The sequence below is a fragment of the Diabrotica undecimpunctata genome, chromosome 6, assembly GCF_040954645.1.
Source record: "Diabrotica undecimpunctata isolate CICGRU chromosome 6, icDiaUnde3, whole genome shotgun sequence".
NCBI lineage: Eukaryota > Metazoa > Arthropoda > Insecta > Coleoptera > Chrysomelidae > Diabrotica > Diabrotica undecimpunctata.
Genome location: NC_092808.1, coordinates 125,794,758 through 125,807,399, shown reverse-complemented (window position 1 = coordinate 125,807,399; position 12,642 = coordinate 125,794,758). Strand labels below are relative to the sequence as shown.

Here is a 12,642-nt window from a genome sequence, read left to right as displayed (position 1 = left end):
TACCTACGACATAATTACTACGACCCGAAAGTACATATTTAGAAAACAATTAAGCCAAATTTTTAGCTCACTAGGTGGCGCATGGATCTCTTATCGCAAAAATGTGTTTTTTCAAAAAAAAAATGTTCATGAGCGATACCTTGCTTTTAAAAATTTGAAAAAATTCATAAACATACATTTTTATACCCAAAACACTCTGGTTTTTTTTAGATTTTTTGGATCAAAATTGAACTTCGGAAAAATATTTGAATTTTTCAAAAAAAAATTAATTTTGGAAAATTTCTAAGTAATAAATTTTCGTATATTTTTTTTTCTGTTATTTTTTCAATATTCTCAAAATTAACCTCAACTGCATGTGCATAAAGAACGATTTTTTATCTATTTTATGCATTTTTTCTAACAGCATGGTCATGTTGGCCATTTTTAGACTGAAACATACTCTAAAAGCAGAACAAACTGCATTTTTCGGTGACTTTTTTTATATTTTAAGCACATAACTTCTTTAGTCGAGTGGTGATTATCATTTAAATATTATCATTTATGGATTAAATTAAAAATATCCATCTACATCTACCATACGTCAATTTCGTTAATGTGTTTATACTTGGTGCTTAGATAAAACACATACGGTATTAGTTGAATTAGACACCATACCGAATGTCACCTGCAAAGAGAGAAGTGCTCAAAAATAAGTTAGATAAACTCCTAGAAGAAGGTATCATCGAAGAATATTAAAGTTCATAGTGTTGTATAGTGCCGAAAAAGATGACGGTACGAGACTTTGCGTAGATTATCAACGTTTAAAAGCTGTGACTACTAGTGACTCTTATCCGTTGTCGCCTATGGACGATTTATTACACGCCGCTAATCGAATTCTTTATATTTCTACCATAGACTTGCAATCAGCGTATCATCCAGTGATAAAACTGCATTTGTGACACTGTTCGAAACTTACCGGTACTTACGGATGCCTTTTGGACTAAAAAGAGCCCCAATGACTTTTCAAAGACTCATGGACCGTTTTCGCCGTGGTCTTAGTATCTTAAATCTGAAAAATTGTGTGTTTGATCGCGAAAAATATGCTGATCGACGTTTGAAGGAACCCAGTCCATTCAAAGGAGATTTGATATGGGCTAAAACAACCGCTCCCAGTAACAGGACGAAAGGTCAGACAGCTAAATTCTACTCGAGGAGAGCTGGAATCTATAGAATCAAGTGAGTGGTGTCGCCCGTGAGTTACGGGCTTTGTGGAGTGGCCACCCCTACTGCTCTTGGTGTGTTCCACTTATCCGCTCTTTCACACGCTAACCTCAATAATGTTGAAGCTTTCACGCCTGTAGTACCAAGACGAAGACGACGACGCCCAGGAAGAAACCTGTATCTTCTGTTGGCACCTCCTCTGATGAGTTCGATGCCAGGGAGGGTGAGACTGTAACAAACCATAATCGCTACGGTGACGTCTATGGGGGTATGAAGGTTGAAATAGCCATGTGCATCTAGCAGATGACAGGTGAGTTAATGTGTTATATGATCCAAGAAGTAATAGACTGAGATATATACAAAAGAGTATTAGTTAATTAGTTAGTTTTACGAAAGAGTTGAATTTTAACCTGCAATAAAAGCACGCATTTTTTTATCCATGTATATAAATTTCTTGTAAAAACCCTAAAATCCATGAGAAAAACTAATTTTATGCTAAAAGTGTTGTTTCTAGTAGAGTGTTTTTGTAATTTAAATCTATCATATTCATTTCATTATTTAATTATATCCACGCTGCTTTGGATCAAAAAAGATATGTGAGTGCACTCTTTTTTGACTTAACTAAGGCTTTTGACTCTATTGACATTGAAATTATACTGCATAAATTAGAAGCCCTTGGTTTTCGGGGTCATTTCTTGAACTGGTTAAGGTCATACTTACAACATCGTAAATTCCTAGTAAAAGTCGATAATAAGAAGTCATCTGTTTTTAATCTTGATCAAGGTGTACCGCAAGGCTCCGTATTGGGACTCTTAATATTTCTTTTATATGTCAATGATTTGATAAATTTTTTAACTGCAGACCATACAGTTCTTTATGCAGATGATTCAACAATTGTAGTTGACGAGTCAACTGAAGTCGAACTCATTTCAAAAATGAACTTAGTAGCACAGGAATTTACAACCTGGTATAAAAGGAACTCTTTAATGGTAAATGCAAAGAAAACTATTTGTATGCAGTTCTACTCGCGTTGTAAGCCATCCCATGGTTGTAAAATCACAGTTAGTTCTGAGGAAATACCCTTTAGTGATACAACACTATTTCTTGGTAGCATTCTAGAAAGTAATATGACATGGGATGAAAATGTCACTAAAGTCTGCAAAACAATGAATAAGGGTTACTATGCGATCCTTCAGTTGAAAACCCTATTTAACACCAATCAATCGATAAGTGTGTATTATGCATTGGTTTATTCATATATGGCCTATAATGTTGTCTTATGGGGAAACTCTAGAAACTCTTCTAGAGTTTTTATAACTCAAAAGAGAATTCTTAGATTGATATTCAATATTGATAATAGACAATCATGTCGAAAATATTTTATTGAACACAGACTGTTGACTTTTCATGCTTTATATATTTATAAGTGTATTATTCACGTCAAAACTAAATTTCAAAATTTTACCCTCAACTCTGACTTTCATAATTACCCGACACGACACGGGAGGTTGATAAGCGTGTGTAAACACTCCACAACTCTCTTTGAAACTAGCCCTGATTTTGCAGGATCTAAATTTTACAATTGTTTGCCACTTAATATAAGAAATGAAAATAATATTCAAAAATTCAAAAATAAATTAAAAGCATGTTTGATCCAATTATGTGTTTACAACCTAAATGATTATTTTGACTTAATAAAAGACTACAGGGAATGAGGACCGACGGGTTCAGAGACGCTCTATATAGCATATCTTTTTTTTTATATTAATCTATATATTATTGATTTTGTTTTATGTAATTGTCCTATATAATTTGTTGATCATGCTTTATGTACTATATGACTTGTCCTATATCACAATGTGATCTGATGGGATTAATAAAGAATATTCTATTCTATTATATTCAACATATTTATGATAATTTTGAAAATATTCAATAGTTATGATCTGAAGCTGTTTTCTTGTGGTACTTTAATATTTCTTACTATCTTTAATAAGAATTAACCACGATTTCAGTTGAAAATACGTTTAAATACGAAAATAAGTTGATCTTGGTTAGTTTCAAGTAAAGTTGATCTCATGTAATCAAATGAACTATCCTCCAATAAAGTCGTCCCAGGAACGCACCTCAAATATATTGACAATATAATGTTGAAGTTCTCTACTTAAAATTTTATAATATATGTCTGAATTTTCAATATGATGAGGCAGATAACATTAAATTATTAGAAGAATTTTTTTTTGAAGTAGCAAGTAACAAAACAAAATATTGTGTTAAATTTGTATGGTGGAAATAGAAACATTTTCAACTTAATTTTTGTTAATTTCTATTAAATACAGTAAATAAGATTCCATTAGAGTGGGTAAATAGCATAAATAAAGAAATATCATCAAATTTGAATATGGTACTTACCAAAATATGCCAGAGGAATATCCATAAATCTGTCTCGAAGGGGATGGTTTGCTAATCTAGATTGTAATTCTCTACAAATATAATATTCCCACTTATTTGCAGGTTTCTGATACTTCATGGCTACAGGAGAGCTCGTTCCCAAATCGATTGCTTTATAAACGGTACCAAATGTACCTTTTCCTAATTGTTTTTCTAAAACATACCTTTCTCGACCTAAAAACAAAAACATATCTCTAAGATCATATATAGACACGATTCAAATCAAACAACCCAAATCTTACCAGCCTTTTCGTTAGTTTTAAATAGCGGAAAGATATACCTCCTGGATAATTAACTAAGAGAGGATCTGATGGCTTCCTATATTATCCATTATAACAATGGGAACCAGGGAATCATCAAAATATGATTTTGACTTATGTACAGTTAAATGCAACCCGATTGCCATCCTTCAGTGTCAAAAGATTATAGAAAAAACTTGTTAAAAATAAACTATGAAACTGAGAAAAACAGGGATGAGAATACAAGAGAAAGCTTCTAAGAACGTCTTCAGATAATGATAAACAATATTCAAAAAATTAAGTTTTTTTATGGTTACATCTTTCTCAAGTCTTAGATATAAGGACACTGAGATCGGCAGAGACAACAAGTGATAATTTACTGGTATTGTGCCAAATTCGAATAAAAACATATTATATGATACAAATTAAAAAACAGAAATCACAAAATAAAAGTAGAAAGCCAGCAGGATAACTCAACAAGAGTCTATACCAAAAGAGTGTAACAGAAAGAAGACATATATCATAGAAAGTAATAGAGTCATGATGGATGAAGCGATGGAAAGCTTCGTCAAAATTAAATTAAACATCATAGACTCTGTTAAGGAGGTTCTCGGAATAAACATAAAAACATCTCGGCAAAAACTTCGACTACATTTGAATGTGAGAGGTGGCATTCCGATTTTTGCAGTCACTACCGCTATCATTATGTAAATCTATAATCACTGTTGCAGTTTTAAGAGCTTCTTGCCACATTTCCCTAACTGCATCGTCACTGTATCCACTGCATCCAACGTAATTATCATAATACGTTTTACATATACCCCAGATGTGTTCGATGGGATTAAACTGGCAGTGATAGGGCAGTAACTCTGATTTGAAGGCGTATTCCGGAAAATTGATATTATTTTTAACTAAACAATTTTTTATGCTCGGTACGTTCCACGACTGTTTTGGTTGTTGTCCAGAAACCTGGACACTCACTAAAAGAGAGAATATGGCGAAGAAGATACAACTCTGAACTATACAAAATATACCAGGATCCGGATATTATAACATTCATTAAAATAGGACGGCTGCGTTGGATAGGACATGTAGAAAGAATGGAAGAAGGCGAAATACCAAACAAAATATTCAAACAGATGCCAGTAGGAAAAAGAACAAGAGGAAGACCGAAGCTGAGATACTTAGAACAAATAGAAAATGATATAACATCCTTAAAAATAAAAAACTCGAGAAAAAAAGCACGAAACACATCAGAATGGAGAAGAATCCTGGAACAGGCCAAGACCCAAAAAGGGTTGTCGAGTCAGTGATGATGATGATGATCTGTGTATTTGATTGATTTTATGCTGTCGTCTTGCCAAATTCTTTTAATTCCACCCTTTGCAAATATCCACGTCTCGTTTAAGTATATGAATGTTGCATTTTCAGATTTAAGTCTAGTATATTCTCTCAAAAATTTAATTCTTTTGCGAACCACACTACTCCTTTCGCATAAAAGTAACCTATTATTTTCTTTTTTGAATTTAAATCCTAAATCTCTCAACACTTTCCAAAGGCTAGTCCTCTTAATTTCAGAAACTTGTCTTTGTCTTATTTTGGCCAATAATGTATCTAAACTGACATGTTGATTGTTTTCACGCATTCGATACAAAATATTGCGAATTTCAAATTTTTCTCCATCAGATAAGTCAATGCCCCTAGAATGTTTACGAGTTGTTTTCTTGTCTTCGTGATACTCAGTCACAGTAAGGTCTTCTTGAGAATCTCTGACAGTCTTCATTACAGTTTTTAGCTTACTTTCACTTATTCCGAGTGCGTCACAACGCGTTGATTTATACATAATAATGGCTTTAAAGGTCCACCATTGTCTCTTTCCATGGTAAAGTATTTATGTACATTTGCAATTAATTCATCAATATCCAACTTACGTCTAGACATGCTGGTCACTTGAAACTACTATGAATTACAATATAATGAGTTTAGATCAATATGACAGAAACTTTCAACTGTTGTGCTTGAGAGGTAAATATAATATAACCGCTTACAAAGATCCTAAACACATTAAGCAAATTAGCCTAATGATCATTAGGAATGCCGATTGTAAATTAATTATGTTTGATAAAAAGTTTAGAAATGGTTGTAAACCGTACATAAACAAATTAAAATGTTTCCCACAATTATTTTATTTTTAGTACAAGTATTTTCATTTGAAAATAAAAAGTTAAATGTATTTACCAAAACCCTAACTTTAACCCATAAACGCAGACGTCTCAAAAACGGTACACTCTAACATACATATATGGTCAATCTAACAACCATTATTTAAATTGACCAAATGTCCTAGTTTACTCCGAAGTATTTTTTAACAAAAATTAAAAGTGATATTTTAGTACTTTGTACATCTACTTTGAATATAAATTAACCTTAGCGCGGTAGTATTTGTTTAAAAAAAAATTATTAAACAAGTAGGTGAAAGAAATTTACGTTAAATAACATTATGCAAGAATCCTATGTATTAAAAAAAATGTAACGAAATATGCAAAACTATGAACAACGGGTTATTGACACATTTATTTTATACCTAAAATTTAGCAAAGTGTTAAACATTATGAAGAACACCAGTGCAGTTTACCGTGCCTTTTACTACAACGAAAGGTTTTCTGCGAATACCGTTATAGTCTTTGGGCTCCCGTCTAATTTTTTTTTATGAACACACTCTCCAAACTTTTTTCAGTTGTTATTTGGGTGGAGTCGGACAAATTTAGAGCCTGGTGCAATATGGTAGTGGGGCGTTTGTCTGTGAAATTGTCAGGAACATGTTAATTTTATTTAAAAAAAAAAATTTACGACCACATTGGTCATTTTATTTTAATCAATAGTTTTTATTATAAAAACACCGAAAAACATGTTTTCGGACAAAAGTAATGGGCCATTTGGCGCGTCGGACTCTCTAAACATGTCAGATTTATGGAAAAAAAAATTTATTACCACACAGCTGTTTTTAACACAATTCATCATAAAAACTGTTTAAAAAATTATGGTAACCTTGTCGGACAATTTTCACGGGCATGTGCGCAGTCGGACGCGCCAAAGATGTCAATTTTATGAAACATTTTTATTTATTACCACAAATGTTTGTTTGTTTTTTTTCTGTTTGTTTGCATGTGTAATGCATATTAAATCATTTGTCCGGCAAAAACAATGGGGCATATTGACACAATTTAAAAAAAGTAATTTTTTTTGGAAATGCATATGTCTAATTACACAGGGTTTGTGCATGCCTTAATTTTACAACCATTTTCCGACACTTATACAAAGTTGTAAATAATTTTATTTAAAACAAAAAAATCTAATTGTCCGATAAAAACAATGGGGCATTTTGATACAATTAAAAAAAAAGTTTTTTTTGGAAATGCATATGTCTAAATTACACAGGGTTTGTGCATGCCTTAATTTTACAACCATTTTCCGACACTTATACAAAGTTGTAAATAATTTTATTTAAAACAAAAAAATCTAATTGTCCGATAAAAACAATGGGGCATTTTGATACAATTAAAAAAAAAAGTTTTTTTTGGAAATGCATATGTCTAAATTACACAGGGTTTGTGCATGCTTTAATTTTACAAACATTTTTCCGACACATACGAAGTTGTAAATAATTATATTTAAAATAAAAAAATCTAATTGTTCAACAAAAATGTTGGGGCAAACGAACAAAAAAATAAATTCTTATTGTAGATCGCCGTTCTTAAACTGTAAAGGTGAGTTTATGCTTATGATTTTCTATATACATATTATATGTAATAAAATTTACTTGTCCCTGTAGTTTAAATATCTATTTTTTATATTTATTTTTAACAAATTTTATATTTATTTGTGATTTTTATGTATAAAATCATGATAAAAATCTATTACTATAAAATTCAGGTTTTTAGATGATAAAATTAGTGAATTATTGTTAAAATTTTACTCTTTATTTTTTCAGTTAATTCTTATTGGACAAAAAAATCGTAAAAAAACTAGGAACTCTTTTTTAACCCATTACAATAACATACTTCAAGATCATCAAGAAATACCTTCATATGACTTATTATAATACTATTTATAGAATATATGTAGAATATATATTTATAGGGCTATTAATATAATAATTTCAAATAAACTGTTTTTAATTAATATGGTTAAATGAATTTATTTTATGCAGTGACTCTCCCTTAACGTCATCAGAACACGCAGCAGTTTCACTAGTTGAAGAAGCTGAAATGTTTAAAACAAATTCTCCAAATACAAATTCATCCACTTCTTGGTTGGTTCATTATTTTTCTTATTATTGCAATATTTGTTTCATATAAATTATTATTAATTTAAGTAATAAAATCACATTTTAGTGATGCAAATTATTTGTCGACTGAAGATGATTCCACTCAATCGTCTTTTTCATTGCATGCAGTTAATTTGGAACAAAATAATGTTTCTCTTAACTGAGTATTTTTTTATCGTTAAATCTAATTTTGGATATTTTTTGTGCAAAAAATTATTATGGTACGATTATTAAATATATATATATATATATATATATATATATATATATATATATATATATATATATATATATATATATATAATTAAAATTGTAATTTTAGATGTACAAGACAGCAATTATCTAAAGCTGCAGATGACAATGACAACGATGATGAGATGGAGATGGATAATGATTACTTTGATCAAACTGTTGTTGACAATGAAGAAGTATGTAAAGAAAGTTGTTTTTTTTTGTGGAAACATAACTATCAAATGGAAAGGTCGCAAGTTGTACTGTAGTCAAATAAAAGAGAAAACAAGATTTTTTGAAAGGATTAAAATCTATGCAACTGAAATGAATGATATAAAAATGAGGATCAAAATTCAAGAAGAATTAAGTAATGAAAAAAGTGTCTCATTTTATCATAAAAGATGCAGTTTGAAATACTTTTCAAAATATAAAATTCATACGCACAAACCACCTACAACTGCTTGGCAAGATAAACGTGATACTGATTACAATGAGGTTGCTCGTAAATTATTAATTCAATATATTAAAAAGGAAGTTGTATGTTGTAGGATATCTATGAAAGTGTATGATGTCAGTGAAAACAGACTTAAAAAACAACAATGATGAGGAAATTCAAGATATGATTTTTGAGCAAGAATGTCGTGAATTTGCAATGAAGTATAGAAAAAAATCTTGCAAAAAAAACCGTTACCAGATTATCTAGATGCTGAAACTCTTAGTAAAGGTGAATGTGACATTCCAAATTGGTTGAATGTGTTCTGGAAAACGGCATTGAGTTGATGCAGAGGAACGAACGAAAGAATAGAACGATTAACAACGTGCTTCGCTTCCGATTCTATTACTCGCGGCAATATAAAGCCCAGCAAACACATTGTTTTTGGTATGTCAATGAAAGGCATAACTGGCAACGTTAAAATAATGAATATTTTGAATAGATGCGGATATTCGTTGAGTTATTCTGGTTTAGCCGAACTAGAATCTTCAGCCGCCTATTCGTGTATTGCGAATGGACGAACGTGTCCATCGGGTATAATTCCAACTTCTACTTTAGCGTGTGGAATTGCTTGGTATAATTATGATGAATTTGTCGAAACCGAATCCGGCAAAAATACTCTACACGAGTCGAAAAGCTCTAATGAGGATGATAATTATTAATTGAATTTTTGTTCTAATAATAATGTTTTTTTCAATCTATTATTATATTAAATACATTTTTTCACTATATATGAATGCATAAAATAATATGTATTAACTCACCTTTACAGTTTAAGATCGGCGATATCCAATAAGAATTTATTTGTTTGTTCGTTTGACTCAATATTTTCGTCCGACAATTAGATTTTTTATTTAAAAATGTAATTAATTGTAACCCCCTACTTTTGTCGGAAAAATAGTTGTAAAAATAAGTGATACACGAACAATACATGGTTTAACGACATCGATTACGAATAAAAATTCCGTTTTTTTGTCCGACTATCGATTTGCCCCAATATTTTTGTCAGACAATTTGATTTTTTGGTTGGTCCGACAAGGTTGCCATAATTTTTTAAACAGTTTTTACGATGAATTGTGTTAAAAACAGTTGTGTGGTAATAAATTTTTTTTTCATAAATTTGACATGTTTAGAGAGTCAGACGCGCAAAATGGCCCATTACTTTTGTCCGACAGCATGTTTTTCGGTGTTTTTATAATAAAAAGTATTGATTAAAATAAAATGACCAATGTGGTCGTAAATTTTTTTTTACATAAAATTAACATGTTCCTGACAGTTTCACAGACAAACGCCCCACTACCATATTGCGCCAGGCTCTAAATTTGTCCGACTCCACCCAAATAACAACTGAAAAAAGTTTGGAGAGTGTGTTCATAAAAAAAAAATTTAGTCGGGGGCCCAAGGACTATTAATAGTTTAGAGGTATAAGTTGGTTTAATGTACTGTATCAAAATTTCATTAAACGAGGACTCGGAAAATGAATTAGATTATGAAAATGAAAATAATTGAAAATTGTATTTCTGGGGTATTCTCTTACACCATTTTCATTAAGCACTTAATAATAAATGTTCTAAAGGTAACTATGTACTTAAAATTAATAATGTAGTTCATATAATAGCTGTGATTATTATATTCTATTAAAAATTTTAACTTAAACATATCTTAGTCTATCCTGAGTTTGGCCCGGCTTATTTTACAAAAGTAGCAAAATTTACAATGGCAGTAGAATTGGCAACGATGTTATCCGTACATTGCCATCTAAATGTGATTTTTACTATTATTTAGTAAACTATTTTTTTTATAGTTTATTGGTAATAATAATACAAACCGTACTCTTACAATTCAAAATGGTACTAGATAGTGAGGCCAGTCTGTAAATAGTATAAATCTTTTTAAAAGATAATGCTTTTCTCTGAGTCTCTTTTGGGTTTCTAAACTATCTGAGACGGAACAATATAGAGCAAAACATGTAGTGTAAATTAAGAACAGCCTTTTAAATGCGAGTAGAAAAGACCGGTAATTCTCAAGAATTATTTGCTAAATGCTAATAATACATTAATCTAGTTACCTATAAAAACAGCCTCCTTTTTGACACAAAGTCTGGGGATAGCCTGCACCAGTTTATAACCATATGTATGCGGACCTGGAAAAGCTACCTTTTCCAATAATTGATTGATCAAACTGCTTTTGAAAGGATCTGACGGGATAAACTCTAAAGGAGCCACATTGGCCGGCGAGGGTATAGTTCTGATTGGACTTTCCTCGATGGGACTGCTCTGCATCATTTGATCTAACGGTTCACTTTCTACTTCATTGTGAATGGTCACCGGCTGGGTAGGCGCTGGCATATCCATTAAATTAGCTAATAAACTGGACCGAAGTGCAGCGTTGGCCATTAGATTCTGGGCTAAGTAGCTATTGTGTTCTTCTGAGATCATACCAGTTTTATTTGTATTGGTGAAGTGTGAGGATTTTATGTTTGAACTTGAATTTGAAGAAGATCTGCAAAGAGTTTATTAAATAAAAACATATTTTTAGATTATAATACAATTACCAAGTTTTTTACTAATTTAAACTGAATTGTCGTTAGCATAAGTTGGAATCACATAAATATTTTTTATGCAATACTTAATATATATAAGGAAAAGGTTAATGCGAGTGAATAATAAAAGTAAAATGTAATGGCATGTCTCGCAAAACAAGAAGGAAACCCATTTTTCCCTGCATTATATTTTGAAGCCATGAACATTTGTGACTCTATCGATCCAACTTATCTTTAGTGTTCGATGGTAGCACCCCATCTCGAAGCTTTCAATATTTTTATGCTGTTCTGTATAAGGCCTCTATTCCATATAATAAGGCGTTAAATACATAGCCCCCAACATTCTTAATCGAAGAAGGATACTTATGTTCCTAGTGCAGAAGAATTTTTTCACCAATGAGGGTGGGTGGCCCTGGAAATTTCGATCCATCTTTTTATTTCACTATTTTGGTCTCCAGTTTCATTTATTAAAGTTCCCAAGTATTTGTAGTTTGATACTTTTGCAATTTGAGTGCAATTTATACTAATTGGTTGTATCATGTTGTCAGTGAAAACCATATATACTTCCCAGTGCCAAAACACCAAGTACAAAAAATAAAATTAGAATATTTCGGACAATACGGCGTAACACAAAATTCCAAGTATTTTAGTTCATTATACACGGTTAGACTGATAAAGGTCGTGGGAAACTTCTTGGCTGAAGCCTTTGAAGAAGCCATACGGCAATGGTATGTAACCAACACAATAATATTGATCAAAAGTGTGGACAAAGTTCAATTATAAAGGTGGTGGACACGATATATGGTGGACTCGACACGCTAAGAATAACAAGAGAGGATTGTCAACCCTTTGTCTAATCCCCAAGGGATTATGACCACACCAATAATGACCTGCAACCTAATGCCGTACAAAAATATTGGTACCCGGAGCAGGGAAATTTTTTTTATTTCCGGAAAACTGTTTTCCCACAGTACGGCATTCATATACAGAGTTTCGGATTGATATATAGATTTTTTTGCAACGCCATATATATCGCCTGGAACAGAGGTGAGAAATCTCTTGAATGATAAGTTTACCATACTTGTGTACTCACCTGTACCAATAAGAATTGATGGCATAGTTTCCGTTTCTAAAGTTGTTATTACACATTGTAGTATTG

At 31.5% G+C, this 12,642-nt stretch overlaps 1 protein-coding gene across 1 annotated transcript in view; it reads right to left on the bottom strand.

Moving 5' to 3' along the window:
• The window catches only part of LOC140443836 (uncharacterized), a 60,096-nt gene that overhangs the window by 4,424 nt on the left and 43,030 nt on the right, over window positions 1-12,642 (bottom strand). The window contains exons 9-10 of the mRNA XM_072535310.1: window positions 11,010-11,443; window positions 3,613-3,825 (exon numbers count right to left, since the gene is read on the bottom strand). Coding sequence (XP_072391411.1) covers window positions 3,613-3,825; window positions 11,010-11,443 — 647 coding nt within the window. The remainder of the gene's footprint in view (window positions 1-3,612; window positions 3,826-11,009; window positions 11,444-12,642) is intronic.